We start from the raw sequence: 15,765 nt of genomic DNA, 5'->3' as shown, positions 1-15,765 counted from the left end.
AACATCGCTAGAAAAAGAAAAATCTTTGTCATGAACAGAGATTTATTATTCCCTTGTAATGAGAATTTAATTGCAAATTCCTCCAACACAGTTCATGGCTTCAGTACAGGTCTCCTTTTTAATGTCATGTCTGTTATGTTACCTCACATCTCAATATTGTAGAGCACCTAATCATGTAGTGTATCTTCTTTAAGACAGGCACTTGATTTCTGTCTTTGACATAAAACATACAAAGTATGTGTTACCCTGTTATTCGTGAGTGCTCCATAAGACCAGTGAGACTGGCTCAGAAGCCATGTGAAATTTCAATGTGAATGAGGAACAAAAGATGAGCAGATTGATCAGATGTTCCTTTATTCTTTACTATTCTTATGGATACTATATGCTAGCGGTCTTCGTCACTGAGTCAAATGTGAAAGTAACCATGTGAATTATATGAAACTTCAGCTGCAAAACAGGGACCTTTGTTTCTTCCCATTGCTGCTTTTTCTCCCCTGTTTTTGCATACAGTACAATCAGAACAACTATCTCTCTGCATAATAAATCTACAGGATGCAAAAGCAGTGAACTTAATTCATTTGCATGTCAAGTTTTCAAACTTTCTATAAATTAAGAAGTGAAGTAGAGGTTCTGTACTTACCTGCACATATAGCAACAGCAATGTAAGCAATGGTTGTGATCACAATGGCCAGCATTGTTCCTTTGGGTATTGCAATTTGGGGATCCTTAAGAAAAGAAATTACCCAGAAAACACCGAGTTTGTGTGCTGCAGTCTGATTGCATTTGCATGCTAGGTAGTCCTACCAAACTGTGAGGTGATGACACCTTCAGAGGGTAGATTTTTATCACTAAAACCTGCACCAACATTTCCTGTCCCAGCATGTAGATGGCAAACCAGTCTTGTGGAGCAGTGCTCCTATCCTGGACACAGTGAAGGATAATCTGGAGGAGCAAAGGTCATGTTTATAGCAGCAGGAGAGTCCTGAGCTCTGCATTTCTGGGAGATCCAAACTCTCTTTACATTGCAGTGGGCTTTATTTGAATGTTTAATGATATAATGGGTAAACAGATGCTGAACTAACTATCAGACTTCTGTGGTTGACAAGACAGGACCATTTTTGGCTATTTGGCAAGATAGATGCAGTCACCCTGTACAGAATATAGTAACAGGCTACTTCCTTTCACTGTTTTTACTTTTAAATTAGGTAATTTAATAAGGTTGGGCTATAATGCCTGCAGTCTGGCTCACAGCAGTATCGGCTTCAATCATGCAACTGAAAGAGTTAAAAAATCTGCATTATACCTTGTAATTTTAAAGGGGATTTTAATAGTAGCCTACCTATACATTTTAGTGTGTGTTTGTTAATGCTAGGAAGCACTTTTTATGAATCGTCTTCTTAAGCTGGTTTAGTGAGGTTTTTTGAGTCAAAGATGTGTGGAATGCATTTTAAGCCACAGACTTTTGTACCTTTTTAACTATGCTTTTTGCATGGGGGAAAAAACCAACAAACTCCAGGCAAATTCAGAGTGTTGTGTGAAACATGGATGAATGACTTAACTGTGTTAATAATTAATATAATTTTTAAATGATACAAGAATTTATTGAGCTGGAAAATACTTGCAAAGTCATTTCAGCTGCATAAGACCTTTTGCCCTTAGATCGTGGTAGCTTCAATTTATACAGTTCAGGTGTGCATGTCTTAGGTCATTGTTTTTGTGGAGTCTCATGCTGCAATCTTAAACACTGTAACAGTAAATCTTAGGGCTAAAGCTCCCTACAGCTTTACAACTTCTAAATTTTATCAATAATTAAACACATTTTTACTGTGCTACTTCTCCAAAACTCACTGAGGTCACCAGGAAGACTAGCTGGTGCTGGAGCTAGGCTTTGTACTGTGCCACTACTTGAATGTGTAGCAGCTTCAGAAGCATGGACATAGGTGTTGACAACAAATTCTAAAGAAAGTTTGAATGGTCAGTTTTACATTTTTAAATACTTCTTAGTTTGTCTTTTAGGTTTCTGGAGAGGCTGCTTAATTTCATTAGACCTGTCTAATGTGTCTAAACATGCTCAGTGGGGAATCTGCAGCCTGGAGGACTTCGTTGTAGAAATCCACCTATTGCCAGACTGAAACAACTCCAGAGAACTAGTGGGAGAACTGCTGCCCTTCGTCTGCTTAGTCTCTTTGAAAGAGCTTACGGAGGAATGTTGCTGCTTTGGGACCTTGCTATGTATAGAGAGCACCATATATGGCAAAAGAGTTATTTGTGCTTGTTAAAAGGATGGAGATTGTGTGAGGCTGATTCAGTCTCAGTGGAGAGGAGTACAATGGGTTTTGTTTTTTTTAATTAAAAATTGAATCTCATAAATGCTATTGGTGTCTCAGTTTCTACATATTTATCTCTGTTTGGCTTCAAAAGCAGTCCTCAGAGAGCAAAGATGAGGCCTGCAGCTCTGGGAAGAGGGGAAGCAGAGCTGGTTGCCAGGGTTCATAGGATCTGGTGAACTTATGACTACTGTGCCAGTACAGAAACAGCAAACCTTTGGTTGAATCCTTAAGGTGTAGAAGACAAGGGGTCTATATGATGAAGCTAAATAAGTTCATTTGACATGCTGGGGTCATCAAGGTTCGAGATACATCTTTTTAGTTACTACTTTATATATATATATATAAAAATAAATATATTTTATATATATATATATAATTGGGGAGGGGGGAGGGTCTAGGGGCTTTTTGGTTGGTTGTTTTTTGGTGATGGTGGTTTTTAGTATTTGACTGCAAGACTTGAATCATGGAAACCTATTGCATTTCTGAATGTCTTGTAATATTACCAAGTATTGCATTGCTCCACATTTACTAGAGAGGTTTTACCAAATGCTTTGCCAAACTTTGAATTACTTCAGCTTTGCATTTAGCTTTAAATCCTCTTTTTTTAAATAGTCATGAAAACTAGAGGGCACTAAAAGTTAAAAGTAAATTCCTGTCTCTAATTTACCAGTCTGTTTAGATACTGGAAATACTATCTCATACAAATGTTATACTGCAAGAGGAGAGCAGGGACCTGACAGAACGGCTGCAGCCAGGCAATGGGGTGCCCTTGGACCTTCTTTCCCTTTCTCTTCAGGCTCTTTTGTCACAGCTGTGAACCTGCAGCTTTTCCTTTGAGTAGCAGTAGTGACATGGGATTGGGACATACATGCTTTCATTAAATGCTCTCTGTTCTGCCCTTGCTATGACCCTGAATAGAAAAAGCCAGTCTCCACTGATACTTGTGAGTACAAACATGAACTTTACAGGTATGCTTTTTGGGATGAGGTTTTAGGAGATTTTGCAAAAAAGCACCAAGAGATACACATATAATTTCTCCTATGTCATGTGCTGCTAATGGATCGTTAATGCTATCTTAATACAGGTTATTGAAATATGCTTTTAAATTATATAGCAACCTGAATCTAAATGAAGTAATTTGTGTAAATAGCCATAAGGTATTACGAAAGAAAATGTGAACTGATGTTTTAAAATAATAAAGCAGGTACTTAAAAGTGAGAGTTTTGCTTACCAAAATATTACATAATTTTAAACGGAATACAGTGTTGATTCGTTATCTGTTTTCTTATTCTTTTTGCAGCCTGAAACTAGTATTATGAAGTTAATAAAATACGTACTTTCAGATCCCCTGAGATGTTGGCTCCTGCAAGAATGCCAGTGGCAGCTGGGAAGAAAATGGCAAACACCGAGAAAAATCCTTCCCCACTTCTGAAATCTGGTCCAAAGTTTTCTGCAAATATTGAGGCTGAAAATAGAGGTGAAAATGAAAAATACCATTGGGATTTGATTCTGCTGTTGCTTAATGAAGGAGGTGAATAAGTTAGTCTTTCACATCTGGACAACTGGGTTTGAATCTGTCTCTTATGATAAGCAAAGTGAATTTGATTTCCTTGGTCTGGTCCCCAGTAGGATGTGCTTGTCTGCATCTCAGAGCTACAGATCCATATTGAAGTGACAAGAGTGCCACTGCAGCACTTGCACTTAGCTTTGTGTAAAAGTTTGTCTGTGCTCTGCTGATACATAAATGACTGAAACTGCAGCTAACAGTGCTGTCAGCTTCAGCAGCAGAGAGGCAGACTCAAAATTAAAGATGAAATAAACTCCTCTGATTTGCAAGCTTGTGTAAACTTGGGCAGAAGATCCTGATCATCTGACCTGTTTCAGTGGAATCCTTAATTCAGTATGGAGCTAAAAAGAATGCAAATTATCATTTTATGATAGATAGTAAAGTTACTTGCCTTGGTAATTAAAAAAGCCTCTTGCCTTCTTTTCAGTGTTTGTAGGAATGACTGTCCCAATAAAGAAGTTTGCAATGGCAATAAGGAGGACAATTAGAAGAATAACTTGAGCCTATTAATAGAAACAAAATATTTTCTTGATTATTTTGTTTTGCATTGACTGTGAAGATGACTAAATAGTAAATTATCTGTATGTGTTTCCTATGCCAGATATCCAGAATCAAGATATCTGAATCAGTTAAACAACAGCAGATAGTTTTTACTAAGGCCGTTGTGAAATGCATAGTTATAATTTAATTGTATGTCTCTTTCTTTACAAGAAAAGACAAAATGAAAGAGCTAATTCCATAATATCAGGTTTAAAACATTTTTATATTGTTATAAAATTTGGTTGCAGTGGGTTGTCACTTCAAGGTTTATAATATCTAATTGGTTTTCTGATCTCTCTTAGAAGTAGTTGCATTCCAGTCTATTTTCATTTGAATTTCTGTTTTGAACTTTTTTTTTTACAGGTGAAGGAATATCAGAAACCATTAGAGATTAATGTATAGCAAATGTATAGCAGATAGAGCTCTTCTGCTGACTAGGGCTCAAGAGAGTACATTGATAAAAACATATTATTTTTACTAGTGTTTGCTGTGTCAAGCTGCATCAAAAATAAGGGCAAAAGAGGATCTTACCCAAGGCTTTAAATGATGCCATGAATTATATTAATCCATATGATCAAGCTGTCTGCAGAACACAAACCTTCCCTTCCCTTTTAAGTTATGCTCAAGGAAGAGCATGGAGTAATTGTGTTTTCATTGAATCTAGTTATGAAATTGCTGTTGCTTTTAGAAGGATGAAACATAGTCTGAAATAAGTGCTTTTGAAAATTCTACCTATTGTATAGCATTCCTCACACACAAATGCTCTACAGTACTCTAATATACTGCTTGCTTTTATGTTCTTTTAAAGGTTTACCTTTGCTTCCCATTCCATGCCAGCAACAGAGATGCCAAGAAGACATACAACAGTTATTGTGCCTATTATCCTGATGTCGTTGGACTCATCGACCATCAGTGTATCACTCTCCTGAAAGCAGTAAGAAATGTTATTAGAAGCAGTCTTTCTCTGTCCAAATGGTGGGCTCAGGTAACGAGGCGAAATAGAAAGCAGTGAGCTGTCAAAGTTTGAGATTTGTGAGACCAAGTGTTTGTGGATCTTGTTCCAGCTGGCTCTTTGTAGTTGGGTTATTTGGCTGTCTAATTAAATGTCTGTTCCTTTTCTGATGTTTAAATTCTTGACAAATTAATGAAATACATTAATAAGGTAGAAGTAATGGATGATCACTCTATGGCACATTTAAACAGACAAGCTTCTTGCTAAAATGTCCCTCAAGCCTCAGCTAAAATGTATCACCACTTAAAAAATATATATAAAACAAACAATCCAAACCAACCAATCAAAAATACAAATAAAGCGCTACAAAACACAGAAACCCAAACCAACTTAATTATATACATGAAATATCTACACTTACCTTGAGAAGTTCTACAACTGTTTCAGCAAATCCAACTACATACATAGCAACTGCGACTGCGTTTGCAAAAGCGAAAATAAGTCCTATAGATCCACCAAACTCTGGGCCTAGACTTCTTGAGATAAGATAGTATGCTCCACCTGCAGACAGAAATTATTTCAGCACAAGTAAATGGTCAGGTTTTGCTCATTTTTCTCACATAAATAATACTACAGGAATTTCTGCTTTCTTCTTTAGCCTAGCATCTATAGCAAATATTTGTCCTATATTAATAGGGGACACTGATTTAAAAAAAAAATGTGCTTTGTACTGACTCTGCTTTCAGGCTTTCCTGTATGCCTTTCTGTTGCAGAAATCTTTTTAGTGCATGTTAGCATGGCAAACTGGACCTTCACATAATTGTTCATGATACGTAATATAGTAACAGAGCAGAGAGAACCTCCCTTCCAGGCAGGTTCAAACTTACTTGGATCTATCCCAATGTTAACATGAAAAATGATATTCTGTGGTACATTGTTAAAGCTCCTGCAAAGTGACGCAGTGAATCTTTAATCTTTTTTTTTTTTTTGCTTGTCACTGTAAATGGAACATGTCACTTTGTCAGTTAATTATTTCATCTCGCTGGCATTTAATATTTGTCAGGAAGTGTTTAAGATTACATACATTTTAACTTACTGTTCATCCATTGAGAGAGTTCCCTCCAATATATTTATTATTGCTTTGCTTATAGCACAGTTCTCGCAATTCTATTTTTATAATATAAATCTTCATGAGATCAGACGCACTTACCTCCTCTTACTACTCCATTAGTGCAAATGGCAGACATGGAGATACCTGTTAATGTTGTTACTACTACACTCAGACCAATTACTATGATTCCAAGACCTGAAAGATCCGAAAAAGAAAGCATATTCAAGTGTATTCAAATACCTGTTTTGCTTCAATGATGTAGTAAGAACCTGCCATTTTCCACAGAGGTTAGAGCAGACCAGTTATCACTTTAAAGTTCTGAAATGTACTAAAACTTTAAGGCACAAAATACCTGTCATGCACTTTTCCAGCAAAATTATTTACTGATCTTCCAAGGAGCGGCTGAAATGTAAGGAGTTTTATAGAGAAGGTATTAAATTGGAGATATCCACTGATCTGTGTCAGTCTTTAAAACAAGAAGAGATGCCTTAGTCTGTCCAAGGATGTCCAACCTGGAATGCTCTGAATAAGAAAGACATGCTGGTAACAGAAGAGCTCCATGAAAAGCCAGAAGTCATCCCTCACTCAGCAGCAGGCAGGAACATCTGAAATGTACTTCACATACTGAACTGAAATCTGGTATTTATTAGAAGTGACAACTCAAATGTGCCATAAGTTGTGATTACAGGTGTCTAGAATTGTTACCTTGAAGTTCCTTTAGATGTACCATTTGGCTTATCTGTCCCTCTGGGGGGATTTCGTATTTGCCTCATATGAAAATAATACATAAAGACCCTTTTGGGCTGGAAGCATTAGTAACCCTAAAATTTTTACCTCCACGAACAAACCCATTAGTTGCTATTGCAGATGTTGACAACCCAGTAATTGAAGTTACCATCGTGGCGAGAAGAATTATGATTACTCCAAGACCTGTCAGTAATAAAAAGATAAAGTATTTGACTCATGTTCCATGATTCCTACAAATCATTCTCTCTTTAAATTGAATTTTCTGACCAGAATCAGAGCAATAAACTGAAAAGATGGTTTGTTGGCCACTTGCAGTTTTCAGAACACTTCCAAGGAGTACATATCACAGTAGTAAATTATTCCCATGGGTCTTCAAGCAGTGACTCTTTCTGATAGAAATCACCTCGCCAGAAGTTCTTATGACTTTCAAAGACTGGAGGAAATGAGCAAACAAGTGTCCTTGGCATGGGTGCTTAGATTTCCCCTTAAGATACATCCTGGCTCTTTTTAGCAAAGAGATTGACACATAAACCAAAGCATATGTAAGAGTACTGCTGTCTTTCATCAGTTAATTAAACCTTGAATCTTAGAAAGACTGACTATATACTATCATAGTGCACCAGAAAAAAGTCTATCAGGCAGAGAGACAAGACCCAAATGTGAACCTTCTATATCCTTACTTGTTAAGCTACCAAGTGCTGTGCTTTCCCACTCTCTCATCTAGAATTTTTACTCTTAACATGAGACAAACATTTGAAAATTGAAATAGTGCCTTTTAGATGCCATTTATTTAATGGGTGATCTGTAATATATGATTGTAGAGAATATAGAATACTCTTTAGCAGATAGCACTAAATTGTCTAATTCAATAGAAATAATCAAATATCTGATTATCAGTAACATGTGATTAGTTACAGGTGAACTGGGTTTCAGTTTGAGTAAGACTCTGAAATCTGTTTCCAGTCTTTGACTATTTGATCAGTTTTCTATTAATGTTGTGAAACTGTGCTAGAAACTATATGAGTAGGAGGAGCCCAATATGGTTTAGAATCATAGACATATTGGTTGGGAGTGACTTCTGAAGGTCTCTAGCTCAGCCTCCCAGTCATAGCAGAACTAATGCCAACTCAGGATTAAATCAGTGACAGATTTGGCTAGCTGGGTCTTGAAAAACCTCCATGGACAAAGATCCCACAGCCTCTTTGGATTACATGTTCCAGGGCTAGACTGCCTGCTCAGTGAAAAAGTTTTTCTTTGTGTGCAAACTGGACCTTCCAAGCTGTGATTGCAGCCATTGCTTCTATTCTGTTTTCTGGCAGTACCAAAAAGAGTTTGGCTCTGTAGTTCTAGAATACTTTCATGTTTGAAATCAGGAGAAGAAATAATACAACATTTTTCTCTCAACTATTGCTTCTATTCTCATTTGTATCTGTGAGAGGAGAGGAAAAATACTAGGGGGGAAAAACAAGGAAGAAACAATTACAGTTTGGTGCCAAATGTGAAATCAGTTCTTAGTTTTATCTGAACTTGCTAATGCTTATGCAGTAGCTCTTATTTCCATAAGGTATGTAGGTCTTCAGTGTGGAACTGAAGATTATACATTGCTTGTAGCAATACTTGCTAACCAGGGTTCATATAAATTGAAACTAGAACTGACATCCAGCCAAAAGTTGGATTGATTTATCAGCTGTATTTGTACCTTCTGGCTTCCACATCAGATTCTTGACTTCAGTTCGTACTGGATGGTTACAGACAGCCAATCCCTGAATGAATGTTCTTTGCTGCTTAAGTTATAGCCACATTATCACAGTCCTTTAAGACAGACCAATATAATGTGTGTTAAGTAAGTGATACATAACATAGAGTAGGATATTTGAAGTTATTTGAGTCTTTAATAAATCATGTTTATCCTATTCATTTCTGAACTCTTCCTGTAACTAGTCATGCACCTATTTTGTATGCAGGTGTGTATGAAAAAAACCCTCCAAATGGTCATTCCTTTTGGTCAACTACCATAATATAGAAGGATGTGATTAAACCACACAACTTTTGTTCCTGGGAAGTGGCTGAATATGACTTTTAATCAGCTATTAACTCTTAAATTGAATGTGAGGCAAGTTATTATTAAAGTTTTAAAAATATTTGGCAAGTACATGTGCATTCTAAAGAGTATTTTTCCAGTATTTCTTACTGCATTTCACAATTAATATTGTTAACATATATATGATAAATAAGGTCAGATCTTTTGCTAATTTGATGAGTAATATCTGCTTGGGAAGGCTTTAGTGTTACTTTTAAAAAACATTTTAACATTTAAGAAGGCAAGTGCATAAAATAAACTGACTCAGTCAAAATACCAGTATAATATAAGATAATGTAACATAATTGTAATATTTGGGGCCAGATTTTCAGTTAACATAAACTAGGTGGTTTTCCTTGCCTTTGGCTAACCATTCCATGTGTAGGTTCAATTACAGACTTTGGTGAGTCCCCAGATGTTAGGTTGAAATACCAGTCTAGTTTTGGACCTGGAATCTTGTCAAGACCATACTGTCCCTTTTTTCCTCACCTGATGATAAACAGAGAAACTTGTTGGAAAGTTATTTTTCTTCCCCCTATAAGAGCTTTTGCCCAAGATAGCTTATCAGGATATGGAAATGATTGGATTTTCTCTCTTTGGCCCTCTAATGATGAGGATATAAATGGTGCCCAGATGGTGGCTTAACGCACTCATTTAATTTCCATGTTAGTAGCAGTACCCAGTGAAACCCCTGAGCCTTGGTGATGATGAGCTTCCATCACTGTTCTCCTTAAGCAGCTTGGCTGGGGACTTAAAGCTCATTGCTTATAAGACATTCAGAAAACGCATTGAGAAATTATTCAAAAGGAATTTGATGTCTCATTTTCAGAAGTAAAACTAACCTTCTTACATATGGCATGCAATATTAAAAAGCAACAGCAGAGCAATAAACTATGAGAAAGGAGAGCCTGCTTATCAATGAATTAAAATGGTAAAATTAAATATGAAAGAAGAAAGGCTGTAACTGATGTTGGTGCAAATTAATGTTAAAATCTGATTAAAGTTGAGATTGAAAACCAGGCATATGGCTGCTAAGTAAGTTGTTCTAAAATGAATTGCTCTTGCCTGTGGCTATTCTCACACCTCAAAACAAAGTAATACTTCTTGATGATCTCAATAAGTTACTAAACTGCCCTTAAAAACTAATTTCGCATGAAACCCCAGAGCAAAGTCTTGGCAATATTAAGATGCAGAATTTTCATGGCAAGGCATATACTTACGAGTGCCCTGGGCTGTACACTCTCATTTGCTATGCATCATAAAATCAGCAAGCACCCCTTTGTCAGGCCCAGTGCTGGAGCCACACACAGAGCTCTGCAAAAGCAGCTCCAGTCCTTCCGCCTCATTCTAGAACTTATATTCTTTGGTTGTTTTTTTGGTTTTTTGTTTGATTTTGTGTGGTTTTTTTCCCTACTTGTATCTCTTAAGTTTGTGACTAGATTTTTTTTTTCCTAATAAGCATTTAATGTTATCTTTTAAAAACAATGAGCTCAGCCTCTGTGATGTTACTGTATTTTGTTGGAAATGAGACTTCAATCATGCAAAATTTTGGATATTATTCCACTCAGTGTTTCATTTATCTTCCATTAACAGGGCAGTGAATGGTGTTTATATTCAATCTGAGTTTGAGTGCTAAGTTTTATCCAAGACCAGGAGAACTGATGCCCTGAGGCCAGGGTTTGGACTCTAGTTTGTGTCTACCTAGTATTTCCATGCTGTGAGAACCCAAACTGGAACACTTGCTATCTACCCTTTAGACTGCTGGTTTTTACAACATCTGGGTGCCAGACAAAGATTAGGGCCCCATTATTCTAGGCAGTATGATCACCTAACCCAGAGTGACACTGCCAGTGCAGCTCATGTTTCTGTGCTTCTCCAGAGCAGCAGCTCCAAAAGGAAGTTGTACCACAGAGGAACTACTAATACATTACACCTCCTTGAGCTGCTGCTGGTTGCTGGAGACTTCCAGTGGTGTGAGCTCTTTTACACGCTCCCTGTTTTCACTGAACAGTCAACAACATGTTGGATATAGGCCTTGGGGCCCAGACTCACAGGGACTGGGATCTGGGATCTGGATTAATTAAACTGCATAATGAAGAAGCAAAGATACGGCACATAATGAAGTGTGCTTAGTTAATTTATAAGAAAGCTGAAGCTGAGTTTTTAAAATTTGGTGTTTTATGATATGCAGATATTCAGTGCTGTGCTATAGTTAAAAATAGCAAAGTCTTGATGAAGTGAGACCCCCTTCCAGTTCTGTTTTCATCTCTGCAGAGAAGTGTGAAGAAGCATTGTTTTTAATATGTGGATGACAAGGTTTGGGATTCACAGATAAGCAAAGTGTGAACTCTTAAAAGTTAACTCTATATGCACATATTAGAAATTGGGCCGAGTCATAAAGTTTACATCTGTTACAGGATCTAAATACAAATTTCACCAAAGCATAGAAATACTCAAATGTGATGATTATATGCATAGTTAACAGATCTGTGCCTTGAAGCAGTAATTTGGCTGTGAGTCTGGAAAATTCCAATAGTTTGGAGGATTAACATTTTTTTTACCCTGGCAAGCATTTGAAATCATTATTTAGTTCAGCATGCAAATGCACATCTCAGATTATATATTAATCGTGATCATGTATAGATTATCCTCTTTATCCTTTTCAATGTTGAAAATGATATTAAAAAAGATACATACCTATTCCTGCTTGACCTATAATCCACGAAAGTCGAATAAAAAGCATCACACCCCAGATATTAAGCATACATCTTACCTAGGTTTTAAACAAAAAAATACTGCATTAGTGCAACACTCATAGTAGTGTTAACAACCAGAAAGGTGGTGATAATGTGCATTGGAGTCTTTTATTTTTTAAAAGGCTTTAGTGTTGCAAACCTCATCATAGTTTATTTTTCTATTTATTTATTTATTAGAAATGTAGATGTGTTTCTCACCAGCACACCCTTCACCCATCCAAACTTGACAAATCCTGTTTTATTCTCTTCTTCCTTGCTGACCGCGGTCTCGTCTCCAGCCGTGCTTTCTCCATTAGCCACTCTCTCGACCGAGCCAGTGCTCACAGCTATGTTCTGAGGGATCACACAGAAAACAAATATTTGTGACACCCAGAGGACATCTGGATGCATAGGAGAGACATGGAATAAAGCAATCCCAAGAAGATCAGGTTTTGCTGTCTCTGGAGCTGAATGCAATATTCTGCTCACATCAGCAGGTGGGCTTGCTCACAGGAGAAAAGATGAAAGAATTGCTCAAGCAGACTAAAGACATTATTTTCTGGTACTAAATTGTATTTATTGTAAACTGTATTCATACATGTTGTGTTGCTATGTTAGTAGAGTATCTAACACAATGAGGCTCTCGTGGTTGGCCTCTATATGCTGCTGCAACAATTTCTGAATAGTGTTCGGTGTAGAAACAGGGATAATTGCTCAGTAGTGAAAAGAGGCCTAGCTGGAGTGCTGCATGGCAAAGTTGTGTGATCAACTCTGGTGTTTTCTGTACAAGTACAGAAAGTACAAACAATCACAGCAGCAAATGGGTAACATTTTCGTGAAAACAGTCAGAGAAATACCAGTGAAATATAGTAAATAAATGTAGTAAATGAATAATCCTTTCTGTGGTTTAGCTACCACATAACCATAGTAGATAGGATTAGGAATTGCCATATTTGTGATGCCTCCAGAATTTTTAGCTTGTTTACATCCAGTTACAGACTATAATCTGTATTTTATCTTTTCAGCTCTTCTGCTCCAGAATCTCTGAGGCAATTTAGCATTGTAATATATTTCCTGTGGTTTGAATAGAAATTAGTCACAATACTGAGGTTTGTACTCATTATTGCTGTTTTGTTTCTTTTAGTTTATAATTTATCATTTTAATACAAAGTTGTGACTGGTTTTACAGGGAGTTGGCATTAGGTTAACTATTTGCCAGGTATTGACTAGGTCTTTTGCAAAGACCTTCAGGAAGGACCATAGTCTGGCAGAGGGCCGGGTGTCACTTCTGGAGAGGAATAAACATGCTTTTAGCATTTGAAGGGGGACGAAGATATTTCCAGATCAACTAAACAGGTCAAGGAGGGGAAACATCTATGATTCTGTGTAACATGTGAAGCTTACTCATCTTGCTTAAGCTTCAAGGCTGTTTCTGTTTAGATAATTAATTTGATAATAGATAATTTTGACAATTCTTACCCCACAATAATGATGGAAGTGTTTACTTAAAATACAGTAAATAAAGTGAACTAAGGAAGATCATCAGAATAATTCAAGGGTTTTTTTTGCTACAGTGGTTACAATTTCAAAGACAAAAAATGTAAAAGGGTTCAGTCTTTGTACTCGAAACAAGTTGTCCCCTATGTACTTTGAATTAATTTGTGCTCCCTATGCCATTATTGTAAATTATGGCCTTAAACCTTCCATAAATGCATTTTAAATTGGTGTGCTTTAGTGAATGATTGGTTATTTACCAAGCAGTTGTACTTGTGCTACTCATGCATTAAGGATGTGGAATAAAACTGACAGAACACTTTTAAAAGGTACCAACATAAAAAGTTGCTTGCTTTAAAAACAAAACAAACAACCAGCATTTTCCTTTCCTTGTTTCAAAACAGTTTAGCCTTTATCTCTCCAGGGCATAAAGATGATGAGCTCATCAAGTTTCTATAACAAGTGTGGAGAATAGCCAAAATGAAGAAAGGTGAGATGATTTCTTATGTAGGGTAAATATTAAGCCCAAGTAATTATCACCAGCTATCAGCTGTGAAATAGCACTTGGGCTATTTTTTGGGGATTTAATTGGTGTTTTATGGCTTAATGTGTGCAAAAACTGACACATGTTAAAAGATGACACGCATTTGATTCCAGCAGTGTGAGAACTAGTTATTTGAAGTTCCTTTCAGCTTGCCTTACATTCTGACATTTGGAAAATTACAATTTAAAAAAAGTTTATTAAATTATTTATATTTATCTTCTGATGTTAAGCCCAGCATCAGAGCACAATGGGAATGCTTATGTGTTGTGTAGAAATCTGAAGTCAAACATATTTCACTTCCTATTGGATACTGGCAGTGGGCTCTGACAGGACAGTTGTCTTCAACAATTTGAGTTTCAAAAAGCTGGGGGCCAGAGGGGTGGGATTGCCTTGGGGTATCATGTGGTAAGCTCAGATTTTAGTGTTAAGAAAGGAATAAAGTATCTTCTCCAGAACTGCATCTTGAACTATTAGTCTAACTCCTGTACACACTCAATGTACACTTCATCCCTTCTCTAGTGGTGGCTACAGAGCCTGGTGCACACTGGGGCTGCTGGAGAGGCACCCCATCCAGCTCCACATCCTGCTTTTGCTTACTGGTAGGAGTTCAGCCTTTTCATACCATCTTAATTCCCTTTCCTACTAACCTATGATTTTGTGACCTTGTGTTTGTTTATTCTTCAGAATAAGCTCTGTGGACTGAAGTGATTTGTCCAAGGTCACCAAGTGAGTCCATGGGACAGCCAGGAATAACTCCAGCCATGCTAATGGCGGGTCATTTGTTCCAGTGCTGTGGTTAGTGGCTCCCAGAGCAGGGCTGCAACTCACATAAGGGCACAGCAGATGCCAGTGTAACAAAAATCCCATTACCTCTGACATTCACCTTCCTGTTTTGAGAGGCATAAGATTATCCTTCTGTAAACTGGATACTGGAAAAACTCTGTGAACAACTAAGAGAAATTATGCTTTTTTCTCTAATAGTCCCAACCTGTGAAGCCATTTTCCCCTCATTTTATTCTGTGATAGAATCTGCCTTCTTTTTAATCTTGTCTAAGTGAGAGCCTTAAAAAACCCTAAACAGTTTTATCTAATTTTGTTTAAAATAAGCCACAGAGCAATGCAACTGCAGAAAATCAGGTAAGAATCAAAACTGAAAATCCCTTAGGATACTAATATTCAGTACATGTTATTTCAGCATTATGTTCAAAACAACACACTATTTTTTTCTTCTCTGGCCACTACTGAATTAAGAGGAAGTTTCCTCTGTGTATAGAAATGCCCTGAGTACCAGCTTGCACATTGGCAGATGAGTAGGGATACCAAATTCATGTTCTTCCATTTTCACATCCACTTTGCATTAATTTTGGAAATAAATGGTGACCCAGGGAACCTGTTTCTCCTTTCTATGTAAGTCATTTTATGCAGGTCTGTGGAGACATTAATTTAAATGAGTCAGGCCACAACTATGAAGCTGTCCTAATAGGATCCTAGAAATCAGGTCCTAATTTCCTAATGGCTTTTTTTTTTACTTTATTTCATTACTTTGTATTAATTATCCTTAGGACAGGTGATTCTCAGAGAACTGGAGTTTGAACAAGATGTAGACCAGCATCAAAAAAATCAGATGCTTGTCCAAATTATTCAGACCTCAAAAGTATGTAAAAG

The 15,765-nt window shown here is 37.0% G+C and overlaps 1 protein-coding gene across 2 annotated transcripts in view; it reads right to left on the bottom strand.

Moving 5' to 3' along the window:
• SLC12A1 (solute carrier family 12 (sodium/potassium/chloride transporter), member 1) overlaps positions 1 to 15,765 on the bottom strand; it is a 46,591-nt gene that overhangs the window by 29,230 nt on the left and 1,596 nt on the right. Inside the window, exons 2-9 of one of the 2 annotated variants that reach the window (XM_009994452.1) lie at positions 12,282 to 12,416; positions 12,025 to 12,100; positions 7,335 to 7,430; positions 5,811 to 5,950; positions 5,252 to 5,362; positions 4,289 to 4,400; positions 3,668 to 3,795; positions 641 to 725 (exon numbers count right to left, since the gene is read on the bottom strand). In XM_009994452.1, the coding sequence (XP_009992754.1) occupies positions 641 to 725; positions 3,668 to 3,795; positions 4,289 to 4,400; positions 5,252 to 5,362; positions 5,811 to 5,950; positions 7,335 to 7,430; positions 12,025 to 12,100; positions 12,282 to 12,416 (883 nt within the window). Of the gene's footprint in view, positions 1 to 640; positions 726 to 3,667; positions 3,796 to 4,288; positions 4,401 to 5,251; positions 5,363 to 5,810; positions 5,951 to 6,599; positions 6,696 to 7,334; positions 7,431 to 12,024; positions 12,101 to 12,281; positions 12,417 to 15,765 lie in introns of both variants that reach the window. The other variant, XM_009994453.1, reaches the window with a different exon arrangement.

This window comes from Chaetura pelagica, unplaced genomic scaffold (genome assembly GCF_000747805.2).
Source record: "Chaetura pelagica isolate M959 unplaced genomic scaffold, ChaPel_1.0 scaffold222, whole genome shotgun sequence".
Lineage (NCBI taxonomy): Eukaryota > Metazoa > Chordata > Aves > Apodiformes > Apodidae > Chaetura > Chaetura pelagica.
Note: the sequence above shows the minus strand (reverse complement) of the source record. Positions and strands in the feature narration are given on the sequence as shown.